General features: G+C 40.9%; 1 protein-coding gene across 1 annotated transcript in view; it reads right to left on the bottom strand.

Annotated features, from left to right (window-relative positions):
- NUP188 (nucleoporin 188) overlaps positions 1-15767 on the bottom strand; it is a 30152-nt gene that overhangs the window by 6742 nt on the left and 7643 nt on the right. Inside the window, exons 11-34 of the mRNA XM_076355360.1 lie at positions 14710-14910; positions 13903-13992; positions 13259-13324; positions 12606-12725; positions 12004-12130; positions 11728-11883; positions 11248-11374; positions 10520-10607; positions 10350-10426; positions 10077-10191; positions 9614-9734; positions 9311-9377; positions 8756-8884; positions 7435-7568; positions 6921-7027; positions 5906-6112; positions 5081-5250; positions 4669-4738; positions 3944-4011; positions 3102-3297; positions 2512-2589; positions 2074-2159; positions 1496-1641; positions 148-329 (exon numbers count right to left, since the gene is read on the bottom strand). Of these exons, the coding sequence (XP_076211475.1) occupies positions 148-329; positions 1496-1641; positions 2074-2159; positions 2512-2589; positions 3102-3297; positions 3944-4011; positions 4669-4738; positions 5081-5250; positions 5906-6112; positions 6921-7027; positions 7435-7568; positions 8756-8884; positions 9311-9377; positions 9614-9734; positions 10077-10191; positions 10350-10426; positions 10520-10607; positions 11248-11374; positions 11728-11883; positions 12004-12130; positions 12606-12725; positions 13259-13324; positions 13903-13992; positions 14710-14910 (2928 nt within the window). The remainder of the gene's footprint in view (positions 1-147; positions 330-1495; positions 1642-2073; positions 2160-2511; positions 2590-3101; positions 3298-3943; positions 4012-4668; positions 4739-5080; positions 5251-5905; positions 6113-6920; positions 7028-7434; positions 7569-8755; positions 8885-9310; positions 9378-9613; positions 9735-10076; positions 10192-10349; positions 10427-10519; positions 10608-11247; positions 11375-11727; positions 11884-12003; positions 12131-12605; positions 12726-13258; positions 13325-13902; positions 13993-14709; positions 14911-15767) is intronic.

The following is a 15767-nucleotide window of genomic DNA, read 5'->3' as shown; positions in this document are numbered from 1 at the left end:
AAAAGACATGGAGTATTTCTGAGACAGAAACTGCCGAAACTTCCTTTGAAGGCAGCAGGCTGCAAGGAAAAGTTGTTCCAAACATACACGGAACTTTTGTCTAGAGAGAAGAAACGTGGCTGCAAAGCAGATGAACAGGTCCTTTACCCCATCTCGCTGGTCCTTGTGTTTAACTCGGGAGGCATCATCTGTTTCCATGCTGTCCTTGTCATCTGTAGCATCTCCCAAGGTCAGGCTGTGTCGAGTCTGATCAAAGAGCGCAATGACCTCATCTTGGAGTGTTCCACACACGCTCAACACCAGCTGGGAGTACTGTGGGATCTCATTCACTGTGACACACACAGAAGAGACAACAGTTAACACACAATCCTTGTACTTAGGTTTCCAGTTTAACTGATAACATCACTGGGCCACATTTCTTGGGAGTTAGTATTTACTCCGTTTTCATTTCAAAACCTACAAAACAGAATGGTAGGAACTGTGACTAAGTTAGATGATTAAACCTAGGAGGATATAATAAGGGATTAGACGGTCATCTGGATAATAAAAACATGTAGTTTTCCCAAGAAGTCATATAAACTCATGACATTTCAAGGCACAAATCAAGCACTACTATGGACAGATTATTCCGTAACTGCTCACTACAGCATTTCCTACCCATTTCTCCAGATTGCTGGTACTGGCCAGTGGGTGCAGTCTATGTTCTGTGAGTCCGTATAAATACTACATTCTCATCAAAACTATTATAATAAATTGCACCACCTTTTACCAGCATGACTGGAAACTCAAATTCAAAGGCAAAGAAAAACATTTAAAAAAAACCCCAACCCTCCACTTTCTATTTATTTTCCAAAATATATAGGCTTGCAGAGCCAAGCAGTGGGACACAGAAAGATAAGCTGATACACTTCTCAACACCACAGTTGCCTTTGCATGGGTTGTACAGAGAAATACTGCTCAGATTCCACTGAGGGTCTGCAAGTGCTACTGCAATGTAAGATGTCCCACAAGTGACAGGAGTAACGACCAGACTAGTTTCTCTGGTTTGCAACAAAATGTACCCTCAGAAGACTTTCTTGTGTTTGGGTCTTTTGTTATCTCTAACTAGAAATTCATGTCAGAATCTAAGCTCTACAATCACTCTGTGAGATGGCATTACTAGGGTGTCCCTCCCACACCTGCTAAGCTATTTTCAAAAACACATGGGAAACCTACCTTGTCTCTATCAAACTGATCAAATATAGGGGTTATTGTTGGGGAAAGACAAGAGAAGGGGAAGACTTACGCATACTGTGAATGATAAACCTCATCTCTTTCTAAAACCAGCTAAAACCAGTAAGAAAAAAGTAGAGAAGTCCCACAGGTTGGTGACTATATTCAGCACTCTGTACTACTACTAACACCAAAAGCATTTTTATCTTGGAAATGCTAGAGTGTTAGGGTGTATTCAGCCATGGCAGCCCTGCTCTTGACACTTGTACATACACCACCTCACCTTTCATCTCCTTCATTTGCAGCACAGTGATAAGAGCTGAGAACACTTTGGCTTTGGTTTTCTCCATCATCTGCTGATCTGCCTGTAGTACTCCCTCCAGAATCTGCGTCAAGGAGTTTATGATTTTATCCACAGAACCCAACTCGCTGACAACAAAAAGGGAGAGCTCTTCAGATTAGACAAGATCCCTCAATAAATATATTGGCTTGACTGAGCTGTGCGTATCGTAAGTTATACGATCCACACAAATAAAAGCAGTTCTTCCAAGTAAAGTTTAAGTCACCACCTGGATCTCACTAAAGACATTCCACAGTACAGTGAGAATGCAGGACTATCACAAAAGCTTTTTTGATACACTTTTCACCAGCAAGCAGGAAGCCAAACCATAAATGTATTACTACAAGAGATTTCAGTGACAACCTACAGACATTTGCCATCCCAAAAGAGAACTCTATGATAAGGTTTCAGTTTCCTCCCCGAATCACTAAGGGAATCTCACTAGAGCAAAACACTTAAACATAATCTCCCAAGTTTTTATACTTAGCAGTGACTACTAATTATCCAAACAAAATACCTACCTCTTCCACTGTTTTAGCAGGATCAGAAGAAGGGTACATAGCATAGACCCCAGCTGCAGACAGGATACTGACATGGGAACTAGAAGCTAAGAAGAAATACCGCAAGAGTTACAGTTGCAATAGTCACACGTAAGAACACTTAAGAAATCCTCAGCCCAAGCACCACCACCAATGACCAGGTTTGTTCTTCAGCAGCTAGCAGTATCGAGGGAACCAGAGTCAGGACCCTTTGCAGGGTCACCCAGTGATGACAAGAATAACACATACAAAATAAAGATTTATAAGAAGCTCAGCAATTCAGGGAGAGAGACTTTGTTTCAGCCCAATTTCACAGGATCTAAAAAACCTACGATGGCAAGCAGCTGCAACAGACCTCCTCGCAGTACAAAGGAGATGAGCAATTGGGAAATTAAAGAACTGACAGGAAGCAGCACCTACCAAAACCTTGGTCCCATTTAGCACATCCAGAAACAATTGCTGATGAACTGCAGAATCAGTCAGATGCATTATATCCGCCTAAGATCCACAAAGACAGAGATCAATCAAGCACAACAAAAGATGCACCTTCTTAGCAGTCTGACATCAGTCTACTGTTTAAATTTGTTACTTTAAGAATTCACCAAATTTTATAGCTGCTGAGTGATGCAGTTTTACAGAAATCACTGAAGTATTACATTAACAGTTGACAAGAAGTCGGCAATGACTAATTTCCCTAATGGCACATCCCTACCTCACTTGACTCAGCAAAATCTCTTCAGAATTACTTAGAATTGCTATAAAAATTATTTACTACCTCCCTCCTCTGCTCAGACAGACAATATACTAATTTTGATCAAACAGCAAAACACCACCTACTCTAACCTCTTGTACCACGCTCATGCCAACTTGTGCTATAAGCATGTATGCAAGCAAATTGGAAGAAAAAACAGTGAATTCTTTATTATGGCTTAGCTGGCCCTGAGAAGTTGACATTGTATCATTCAAAATGTTAATTTCAGATTATCGTGAAGATAAGAGGTAGCTCTTACATGGCTAGTAGAGATTATCAGCAGCATCCGCCAGGCTGAGATCAGCATTTGATATTCTGTCATGGAGGCACAGCTGCTACCCTCCGTCTCTGCCACGTGATATGCCAGTAACTTCACATATTCTGACCAATAGGCAAAGCGCTTTTTGGTGGAGAAATTCTTCAGCGTGTCTTTCAGGGACTGATCCAGTGAGCCCCTGACCAAATCAAGAGGAGAAGTTATCTTCATTTATTCTTTCGTCAGAAAATATACTTCTTCTGAGATTCAGGTAGGAAAGCCAAGGACACAGCTTGCAAGTGAAGGTTATTCCACATATTAGACCTGTGCAGGGAATCCCACTTTTTGCATCAAATGTGAAGGAAAAACATGATCCCTGAAGAAAATCTATGATTTTTTTTTTTTTTTTTTTTTTTTTAAGAGATTTTAGTTAATCATGACTTTTCAACGTATTAAAGGGCAGTTATGTTCAGGAAAACAAAACGAGTGGGAGAAAACTACTAAAATGTTATTCAGCAATCACTATAGTAGGTGTACGTAGCTTAGTTTACAATTAGTTTTAATAAATACTGTATATTCTCATTCCACGGTACAAGGAAAATACTAATACTAACATCCTCACCTACAGGCTGCAGAAACACTGTAACATCTCTTTCTGCAATTAGTGATTGCAAGAATCTCAAATGCACATTTGTGATTTGTTTATAAATCACTGTTCCTCCCACATTTTCACAGGATTACATGTACTTTGTCCCTCAAAGCCTGCATAGTCTATCAAGATTTAACACACACAGTTTAGATAATTAAAAAGTACAGAGACGAAGGAGAGACTACCAAAGACTCACTTGACAACATAGTAGATCTCCAAACAGATGATTTTCATGATTAAGGCACAGGTATCCAAGACACTGAGCTATAAAGACAAAAAAAAAAAAGCAAAATTTGAGCACCTAGCGTCTGCAGGGTGAGTGGAATTCTGATTCATCCCTACCCATCCACTTGCAGTGACTGATACTTCAGTTTTGCAGAAGACTTGCTTCTCCCATGGTAGCAGTACTTATGTCATTTGACCATGGACTGGTGATAATAAGGAAAGAATGCTGTGTTCAAAGCAGCACTCCAAGTGAGAGCACAGGACTTTCATAATGAAGGGAAAACTCCCACAGAAAGGAAGAATAACAAGAACCTAATTGATTCCTCTGTGATACTAGTCAGCCTGAGCTCTGCCTAAAAAACGAAAAGGAGAGTTTCTTTTGCCAAACAGCACACGAGGTATAGTATGGATACACTACAGACAGCATATCTTCCAAAGATTGTCACCACAGATGCTAGGTAACATCTGTTTTTGTTTCATATGTGAATAAAGAGCAGAGAATTTCAGAAGACAGTTCATGGCTGTACAGTCTCTGCAAAGCAAGAAAGCATTCACTTCATCTCCTGGCTGTGTTTAAACCACTTGATCATACTTCCTTTTAGAAAACTGCAAGCAGAGGGAAGAGCCACATACATCACTTAGAAACCTTTTCTGAGAAGTACATAACTGCCTTCATTTTGTTTGGATGTAACTTACCTCTGATGATTCTGAAGGCGGAGGAAGGGTCCCAAAGAGGGGATTGGTTAAATTTTCCCAAAACTTTGGCCTAAAAGATATATACAGAAGTAAAATCAGTTATCTCCCCCATGCCACGTGCCTAGCAGCATTCTGACCGTTCCAAACTTCATAGAAAATATGCTTTGGTAAATACAAACTTATATAGCTTTGTATAAAAGAAACAGAACGAAGTAGATTTGGTTCTGAACATGCACATACAGGCTTCTCATTTTCTTTCCCGAGAGACTAAGTTCAAAGCCCATACAGTGCATACCCTTACCAGAGCACTCAAAGACTAAGATGCAAATGTCCCTGAAAAGTCTGATGAACCAAAGAAAAAGTGTTTTGGAAAAAAGGAAGGAAAACGTATTGTAGAAAAACCACAACTCACTTTGTCCTCAGAACTAGCATGGCGCTATCCCGACGGTCCTGCCACAGAGCATGCAGGAAGGCTATGGCAGCACGATGCAAGAGGGGAGGGCACCAGTACCTCTCCTGTTGTTTGGAGTCTATCAGCTCTAAGACTACTTGGAGGCAACTCCACTCCCCTAAGCTGAATTCCTAAAGCAAAAGGAAACGAGAGAGTTTACATCGCCACAGAACCACTATGTAGGTACCTATTAAAGCAGAATGTGCTTGATTCCACTTGAACAATACACAGACAAATAAATCTTGAGTACATGATGCCATCATATATTTTGTATATAATTACAAGGAATGCAGTCATTACACAGAAGAGGAAAAAAAAATATTTTTAGGGAAATAAAAGATGAGCTAAGCTAAGACTTAGTAAGACCAAGTGCCTTCAGAAGGTCCCAACCCAAGAAGACCTTGAACTGCAAAGCACCAGAACGGGTATTCTGGAAAACTGATATTGTCCATTGTACCTCAATCTTCAGCTTTCTCACTGACTGGCCACTGTCAGAGTCAAGAGCGTGGGCCACAGGGATCTTTGGTCTGACCCAGTAGATGTTCTTATGTTAACTCGGTATCTGCCTTGAAACACTGGGGAAAGTTTCTCTTTGGTTATAGGGAAAAGTGAAACTGGGATAGCAGCACATCCATTAACCGCAAGCACAAGCTGCATTTATCTTTACATTAAGCACATCAGGTTACATGTAAGAACTATCAGATTTTAGAGCCTAGTGCCATAAGACTGCTATGAATGCTACAGTAAAAGACTAGCGAGTCCTTGGGCAAATATCTGCTGTTCTACCTTTGACCCGTCACTGCCATCCTTGACTTCCAAGTTCAGGAACAGCTCAATGAGCCCAGGTTGTGTCTCCACCGCAACTGTGAGGAATTCCAGTATCATGACCTTAATACGCATGTCCTCAATCTTGCTCTGCAGGCGGGTGAGGAAGGCATCGCGGATGGCAGCAGCATCACTACCAAGGCAGGCATAAACAGACATGGGAGCAACCTGCAAAAGGAAAGAAACATCAGAAGCAAGAATAACCAACCTCTACGGAATGCTTCTTCTCTATATAAAAGGTGATTTGCATTTCAAATTGAAACTCCAAAACATTTGATATTGAATCTACAAACATTGAGAGAACTCAAAAGTAAGTTGTTGTCATTAAGCAGAAGAAACTTGCAAAGTGATCCAAATTTTCCTCTTTGGCAATTCTGCTCTATCCCTCACCTATTTCTCAAGGGTTATGACAAAACTGGAAAAGATAAAGAGAAAAACAGTATTGGAATAATGTTTCTTGAAATAAATAAACCCAGAGCTGGATTTATATGCTTTAATAAAACTGCAAATACATTCTCAGAAGTTTAGTAGCCAAAAAGAGTAATTCTAAAAGGCAAAGTTGAAAGCTCCTGATAAAAACTTAAATAGGATCCTCTCCCCAGTCGGATGTTAAAGTTCCAGTTAAGAAGTTGTAGGAATGGTATTTAAGAGTGTGACTTGAGAAAGTTGCTCAAAAAAGTGGAAAGAGATCAACTCGAGGTGCAAATACTTTGCAGAAAACACCCCACTCCTGTGAAGCCTCTCAGCGACTGAGTGACTTCTGAAACAGCAGAGGATTACATTAAAAAACTAAGGGCCCTTTATGTGATTTTTAATGTGCTCTACCTCACAGCTTTCAGTCCACACTGCCTTCAACTGACTTGCATTAAGCTCCCTGATACAAAAAAGCCTGAAGAAATCATCTTGAAAGAATTTCAGCAGTGGAATCAGTCACAAGGGGAGAAGCAAAGGAGCACTTGTGTGAGTCTCATCTTACCGTAGCCAGTCGTTTGAGCAATTGGATGGCCAGGCGTGGAAGTGCAGGGTCATGCTTGTGGTAGATGTATTTGGCCAAGACCGCAATAAGATTGTTTCCATGAGCACCTGGAGAGAACACAATTAAAATCAAAGAGAAGAAACTGCAACAAGATGTAACTATTTACCCAGTAATGATTTCCACAACAGAAAGTCAGAACTAGGTCAGTCTTCCAAAAGAACAAGGCATGGGCCCAGGCAGAGGTACTAATGGCAGCTGATTTACTGTATTCTGTAATTACACCCATCCCATTACAAAGCAGCAAACAACAAGCCATGTTTGCTTAATACTTTAGAAGCTGTCCCAGAGGAGAAGAATGCCTTAGAGGAGGGAGAATAGGCCTTCTGCCATCACAAGAAACCACGTTTTGGAACCTTGAAATCTTAACTACTGTTTGTAATGAGACACACACCAACTATTTGCAAATAACAAAAAAGCATAGCTGCCCAGGCTGTCCCCATGGAGAAATACATACCATGCTGAGTAAGTGCCTGTTCTAATGGAGATACCACACTAGAGGGGGGTTTCAACCGGATGACATTATTGGTAACTGAGAATGCCAGTTTAACTGTTTGGATCAGCAGTTGACCTTGGCCTTGTGCTTCATCACTGTGTTTCCAAAAAGAAAACAAAGTAAGTAACTGTGTTGACAACCGACATTTATTATTTGCACAACATTCGAAGAGGCAATTCTATACTCTGTCAATCTGGGGTTATAAGACATTTTTACTCAGACTGTCATGTCACCATGTAACAGCTGCTGGAATACAAACCCCCACATATCCACAAAAAAGTCTACCCAGCCCCAAGTTTTCAGCATCAAACAAAAAAGAAAAATAGCCTGACAGCCTATTGTCACTTTCTTTTTCCTTCTTTGGGATACAGCAATTTAAAACATGTTAAGACAGAGGAAGAAACATTCACAGAAGCAATCTCACAGAAATTATAGTGTACCAAAACTGGATGAAAAGATAAAACTGGCTCTACGTCTGGTATTTTCCTAAGATTTTCCTTATCAGATAAACATTCTGAAGAGACATTAAAGCCAAAAAGATTTCTCAGAGAGGTCTCACTTTCTCCTTAACAAGTCTGGATTCCCTTCCAGACTTGTTCTGAAGGAAAAAAAAATGGCAGACTATCAGAAACAACTTGCTAGCAAGTTTGGCTGGCTACGTGTCAAGTAAGGTTGGCCAGGAAAAGAGAACAGAGGAAAGGAGAGAGATTCAAGCCTCAGTGAGAGCCATATAAGGAGGTTAAGGCACTCAACACTGGAGACATCTTCAATACTTCCAGAGTACTTCAAGCTGCCTTCAGAACCACCCTGAAAAGACTGATTATCCCTAGCACTTCCAAAATTACAGTTCAAGCTTTATTACAATTTATTCATGAACATAGCTTCACTTGAACTCTGGTGCTACCTGAGGACACAAAACTTCTAACATTGGCTTCCAATTCACTCATGCAATCTTATAAATTGCATTCAAGTGAGTTCTTTATGAAAAAAATGTAACTGCTAGCAACCGTTAAACAACTGAGCACATTTACACCCACCAGCATGCTCCAAATGTCGTTTAGAAACAGAAAACGAAAACAACTGCATGAAATGGATAGTGTACAGAAAAGACTATATACAGATCTGGAACAAACAAGGCTTGTTCCTCCAGACCATACAAGGCAGGCTGTCATGGCTAGCTGCTGTGCTGATTCCCCATTAAGTGCAATCAATTAAATCTACATTTCAAATTATTATCTTTTGCTTCTTTCCTCACACCACTGAAATGAAACACACCACTCACCTACTAGACTGGGAGGCCATTACCATATCAATAGTGTCCACACCAATTCCCATGATGTTAATGACAGCTTGCCCTGCTTCAGTGTTGGCCAAGCTGAAGATGCACAAGGACTGAAGGCTGGGGGCATTGCTGTGAGAAACGAACAACACAGGACACCATCACTAGGAGCACTTGCAGTATTTTCCCACCTAGCACTTAGAAAACTACCACAAAGTAAAGTCTTAATTTCTACACCCCCACTGACCCCTACTTTATTCTCCCTTCTACTTTCTTCAGAGTGGATACACCAAATAGGAAAGTGTATGGCAGTCTGTCCCAGGAAATCTGTTTACTGTTTTCTTTCTTCACCAGGTATTCTAAAAAACAATGTCCCTAATCTTTTTCTACCCTTCCTGTACTCAGTAACACTGAAAAGAGCTGAAACCAGCACTACACAACCATGCCAGTTCATTCCTAGTCATTTACATTCAAAAACTGAAAGAAAAAGATAGCAACAGAGCCCTCCTGCACTGTAAGCCAGGTTAGTGCAGATCTGAGATCCACCGCCTGTCTTACCTGCTGCGAGGATCCATTTCAGGGCATAAATTCAGTATAGCATGGATCAACTGCAAAATAAGGCATCCTAAAACAGAGATGAAATGGACTACTCAGTTCAGGAAGATCTGTTGTCTAGTTCTTAACATTTTCAAACAAATCACAGCACCTAGCAATACCGGTAGATGTACAAAGCAAATCCCAAATGGCTGCTAGAAAAGGTATGATAAAAAAGGAGTAAAAATTCACATATTCTCTGAGAAGACAGGTGATCCTTTTTATCCCCCCCCTCCTCCTCTTTCTCTCCCCCCTCAACACCCTTACCAATTTTCTCTCTCACTCCATGAGAGTTATAACGCCATTTGTGGTAATTTGGTAACATCTCCTTCAGGACAAATACAATGCAAGGCACAAGTCCTTGGCTCTGGGTGCTACCAAGTTGTCCCTAGGAGAAACAGAAATGTTATTGTCCCCCTTCTGGTTAAAAGGACAAGAAACCTGTTGCAGGAAGATATGCCCTATGTCTTTAAAGTGTGAGAAAACTATGGAGCATGGGGACATAGATTTACAAGCGACGTCTACTCTTTTGTAGATCAGATGAATCAAAAGTTTTCTGAAAGAATTACAGTACAGAGAAAGCACAAACGGTTGCGTGGAAGGGAGCGTCAACCAATGATTACTCATAGAGACCCGTTGCACAGGGGATCTCAGACACGGCTGTATTTCACTTTCCTACCAAAACAGCCTACAGCTGACTTCACATGCAGACCGTTCCAGAAGCACTCACCCGGACAAGAGTTGTGATCAGGTTCAGGAAGGAGATGGTAACACTGTACTCGCCTTGAGGCTGTTCTATGCTCATCAATAGGTTTCCATAGCCCCCAGCATTCATTCCCTCTGCACTGTGAAATGAGCAAGAGGGTTTATTACATGAGTAACAGGACTCTGACATGAGCGAGAGATGACAGATAGATAAGATTTCACACTGGCAAAAAGTTCTTATGACAGGTTACAAATAGGTTAGGCAAAAAAAAAAAAGGGACTGGGGGATCATGAATACCTAATCATGTGATTCATACTGGACACTGGATTGGCAACAAATGGTAAGAACCCCGTATGGTGAAGGTCAGTCCAAACCTGCAAGAGAAAAAGTACAGATATTCCCTCTCATTCACATATACATATCTACCAGTTCTCAAACCCAGGTAACCCAGAACGTCATTTCCTCACCTTGGCTGGCATCCGAGCAGCCAGTACTGTCAAACAATTGACACAAGAAGCAATAACATCCACAGGGGGAGAGATTACAGTTGTTAGCCTAGGAAAAAGAAATATTATGCATAAAAAGCACTGCCATCTGTGGTCTAGCCTATATACTGTTGTTTTGATCAAAAAAGCTTCTCTCTCACTGAAGTACACAAGTATAAAACCTAACAAGGCAGATACAGACACCAGAGTCTGCACTTGCAGTCTAGACTTGCCACCTCCCACTCACACCTGAGTCAGATCAATTTACTGCAAGAGGCAAGCCTGGCAAGACAGCAGACTGTCACAGCGAACAATAATTATACAGCAGAACATCAATTCCCAGGCAGTTAACCCTGAGAGGAGAGTTAATAAGTACAACTGTTTTAACACCTGGAAGTTACTGCTTTAATGATATGTTTTATTCCCCTTCCATGTAAATATAGCTACCAATAAAAAATGCCTTTAAACAGATAAAATTGCACAACATTCAGGAAAGAAGTGGAAGAGGAGCCATTCTGCTGCATCAAAGCATTAAACAGTACGTAGCCAGAATAGTCTTGAGAACTGAACACCAGTCTTGGGGAGTTTAAGCACTGAGACACACTTCTTGCAAAGCTCTTGGCAAAATTAGTAATTAGCCATTCTTCCAGCTCATTATAGCTTCTCAGGTACCTCTGCTGTTAGTGACTTCAAATCGGTCAGTGACTTACCTCTGCAGGAGCATGTAGATTCGCGACGTGATTGGCAGAAGGCAATCTGCTATCGATACATCAGTGCTGATGACTTTATGAACCAGATCAATTATTGGCTTGACCCTCTGGCAATGCTGAATCACATCTGGGTAAAGAAAACTAACGCTAGAATGCAAAATCATACTTAAGCAGTAATCAAATCTGGAACAATGCACATTAATCTTACCACACATCCCCATGATCATTCCCCATACCAAAAACATTTGTTTTATCTATCTCAACTTTTCCCTCATGTAAAATTTATCTCATCTCACTACATGCTCTTGGCCTTTTGCAGTGAATTTTGCAGTATTATAATAATAATTAAAAAATCAGGTTTCTGGGAAAGTATTCCATGCTCTTTCTAAAGTATTCAGAGCTGTTCAATCCTACCATTAATTGTTACTCAGTATCAATTTGAGGTTATTTATTCTCTTTTATACTCTCAGCCTATCTCACCTGCTGTTGACACAACATGGAGTAGCATCTCAATCTCACAGGTAAACAGTGTCCAGCTGCTGTAGGAATACTCCCATCGTACCAAATAAGCCCGATCATCCAGCATCACTTGGCCCACTGTTCCCTGAGGTATCCGCAGATTTGTTTGACCTAGTCCTAAAGATTGAAGAAGCAGGTGTAATAAAGTCACAAATCTACCCATGAGTTAGAAGCCAGATGAAGAACTAAATTCCCCAAAACATTTCAATACGAAAAGGTTAAGTGCAGTTTCCTTACCAAGAGGATAGAGGAGCTTTGGAGCCTGTCTTCGCCAAAGTGTGCCATCTTCATGAGAGATCACATCAGGAGGTTTATGCTTGTACAGTTCGATATAGAAGGACATTTTATCCAGGAAACTGTATACCTGCATAAAGAGAGAGCTTAAACAATACAGCCGAAGAGCCAGACTGTCTTAAAAATTAATCAACCAGGTCATTTCCAGGAACAGGCAAGTTTTCTTGATGTGGACAATATCCTTCTAATATGTCAACCCTACTAAAACATTATTAGACAGCCCACACGTCCAGACAAGTCTCACCTAATGAATAGGGAACTTCTTATGAGTAAAGTACAACCTGAAAAACTAGGCAGTATCTTAATCTTCAGCCATTAGAGTTGAAAAGTTTTCTAAAAGTCAGAAAAGAGTGTCCTGCAACAGCACAGGACTAAAAAGGAGCCCTGTCCACTGTTCTTTGACAGAAGTTTAATGTCTGTTATCTAAGACTGCAATTGAGATAAGAACATGTAATGGAAAGAAAGAGTCACACAGCATTATCACATGGCATGTTATCCCTGTCTTGAAATAAATCCTCTCCCAAACGCCAAGAGAGATCCTGTACCTTTTTTGCAGTAGATTTATCAGACACAAGGGCTTGGAGCAGCTGAAGGAGAGGAGTAAGAAGATGGGGGAACATCCCACACACACTGTCCAGGATAATACCCAGACCCGCAGTAGGTTCCTGGTGGTGGAAACAGAAAACAAATGTCATATTACTAAAAAGAAATGCTAAAATGGTCTCAGTATAGCACAAGGATACAGTACCTTTTTAAGTTGTACATTTAACATTAATCATGCACAAAAGTATCACTCCAGTCCTTGCACAGACTAAAGCATGAGGCAGTGTGCAAGTATAAGGCAGGAAGTAAGTCTATAATGCATTACATATCATCCTAATTCTGTGACAACAAAAAAAATAAGCATGATGCTTTTGCCAGCAGTTAGTTCAATCCTTGCAACCCCAGCCCTGGTTTAAACTATCACCTATATTAAAACTTGTTCCAGTATCCTTCAAGAGTAAAGCCAAGGCTGTACCTAAAAGGCAGGAAAGGGCAAAAGTAAATCAAAGATAGATACAAACGAACACTAGCTCCTCAGGCCCTCCTAGAAACTAACTAAATAAATACAATCAGCCTGTTCCTTTCCTAAAAGGGGATCTTTTATCAGGTTTTAGTTATAAGCAAGGTAGGTCAAAGAAGTTGCCAACACACTCACCGTCTTCCAGAAGAGCTGAGGAATGCTGGAAGCTGCCAGAACTTCACATGCAGCATCAATTATATCCTTCAACGGAAGATACAACGGAGAAAATAAAAGTTACTTTACGCAGGGGGATTTCATCCCAACCAAGTTCTGCCACATCTTTGGAATTTAAGTTTCCACGTTTACCAGCCAAGACGTAACTACTTCCTCTAATCAAAGCAGAAACACTCAACACACCCAAACCCAGAACACACAGCCAGCCTAACGCCGTGCTCCTTATCATGAATGGACTGGCCAGGACAAATATGTCCACTATATCTGCAAAGGGCTATACGATGTCTTCTCAAACTTGGAAATGGAGTATGTGTTATTTCCATTGCTTTGGAAAGAACACATCAACAATTAGTTTCAAATCCATAGGACTTCAAGTGCAAGATATGCTCTTTCGTTATTAATCAGCCAGTCTGCAGAGGTGTTTACTAAGTTTGCATTGTGTAAATGCAGTAGGAAAAGCAGCAAATCACTCTTTTAGATCTATCTAAGTCACATAAAGTTTGCAGTCTCAAATGCAGGATTACAATTTAACAAAAGTAATTAGCATCAGTTGTGACAAATTATTTAAAATGAGGTAACAGACGCAATGAGCCTTGGATGCTTACCTGCTGATTGCCCAATGTATGTAATTCCAGTGATGTCAGGACAAAGGAAAGAAGTCCATAAATACACATACAAGCTGTGCTGGCAGTACACTGGAAAGAAAGAATACACAAGGTCATTACAGGAAAGACTATGAATTACAGAACACACTGTAACTGTACTCAAGTCTGCTTTACAAACTGAGTAACTGCCTCTTTCATACATCCTTGCTGCAGTCAGCAGAGGGGCAGCAAAACAGGAAGCAGTCATTAGTTAAGCTCCACATTAACATGAAATATTTCACCGAAACAAGAAATCTTGCCACTACCATTATCATTAGAAATGCCTTCTAACCATCAAAAAAAGCAGCACTCAGTGTTCACAGAAATCAAAAGGATTTGCTTTCACTGGTTTCTGCCTACAAAGTAGTTTACTCTCATACGGTATTGTCTAATGAAACCATACACAGAGAATAGTGCAGAGTTAAATCACCTAATACTCAAGATCGACAATGGCAAGTACACTTCTGGAGGCAAATCAACAAATGTGATTAAATGCAGTCTATTCTGCTCAAAAGAGATGTAGTTCTTCAACTTACAAAAGGGGTTTTTTTATTCTTTGGGCATAAAAATCTGTTTCATTTCAACTTGATTTCTGATCTTCACTGAAAGAAGGTAAGATGATAAAACATGCTTTACTGCATACTCTGCTTAAAACCAGATTTAGTTTGAAAGAACAGTGGTTCAAAATCATCCGCTTCCCATCATACCGTTATATCAGGAGCAGTTAGAACGTTCAAGAGCTTACATATATGATTATAAGAAACTCACATTCTTCCCCCCACTGCTCAGCGATCGTAGAAGCTTTGTCAGATACTGGAAAACATTCAGCTGGATAGCAGTGCTGCCCATTCTCCTGATAATGTTTGTTGACTCCTCTGGGTTTACAGTGTGACGGAGCAGAGCCCAGGCCAAAAGCACTGGAGCATGATGTGAGACATCCCCTAACTGCAGCAGCTGATTGTCCATCTCCTGCACAGAGACAAGACAAAAGCAAAATAATCGAGATCTTCTGGAAGAAGTTCATACTCGGCAAGCATATAGCTGATTGCGTCTTCTTGCTAAGTCACCTTTCCCTTGCAGATAATCACTTCAAACATGCAACTGACCAAATTATATATACTTGCAGCCTCAGTCTGTTTTTCTGCATGGTTTACTGACTTATAGTTGATCTAACCTTAGATGTTCTCTGACCTAAAAGCACTGACACTACAAATCTTTTGTTTCATTCCCTTCTGGAAATTTCACAATGCCTATTTCTTTGCACACATCTTTCTTCAGAGAAAGGCCCAGGATAACCAAGGAAATATAAGGGGGAAAGGAATTAATTTCATAGAATCATAGAATAGTTTGGGTTGGAAGGGACCTCTAAAGGCCATCTAGTCCAACCCCCCCTGCAATGAGCAGGGACATCTTTAACTAGATCAGGTTGCTCAGAGCCCCGTCCAACCTGACCTGGAATGTTTCCAGGGATGGGGCATCCACCACCTCTCTGGGCAACCTGGGCCAGTGTTTCACCACCCTCAGCATAAAAAATTCCTTCCTTACATCTAGCCTAAATCTCCCCCCCTTTAGTTTAAAGCCATTCCCCCTTGTCCTGTCGCAACAGGCCCTGCTAAAGAGTTTGCCGCCATCTTTTTTATAAGCCCCCTTTAAGTACTGATAGGCTGCAAGAAGGTCTCCCCAAAGCCTTCTCTTCTCCAGGCTGAACAACCCCAACTCTCTCAGCCTTTCTTCACAGGAGAGGTGTTCCATCCCCCTGATCATTTTCGTGGCCCTCTTCTGGACCCGCTCCAACAGGTCCGTGTCTTTCTTATGTTGAGGGCTCC

This window comes from Aptenodytes patagonicus, chromosome 18 (genome assembly GCF_965638725.1).
Source record: "Aptenodytes patagonicus chromosome 18, bAptPat1.pri.cur, whole genome shotgun sequence".
NCBI classification, from domain to species: domain Eukaryota; kingdom Metazoa; phylum Chordata; class Aves; order Sphenisciformes; family Spheniscidae; genus Aptenodytes; species Aptenodytes patagonicus.
Note: the sequence above shows the minus strand (reverse complement) of the source record. Positions and strands in the feature narration are given on the sequence as shown.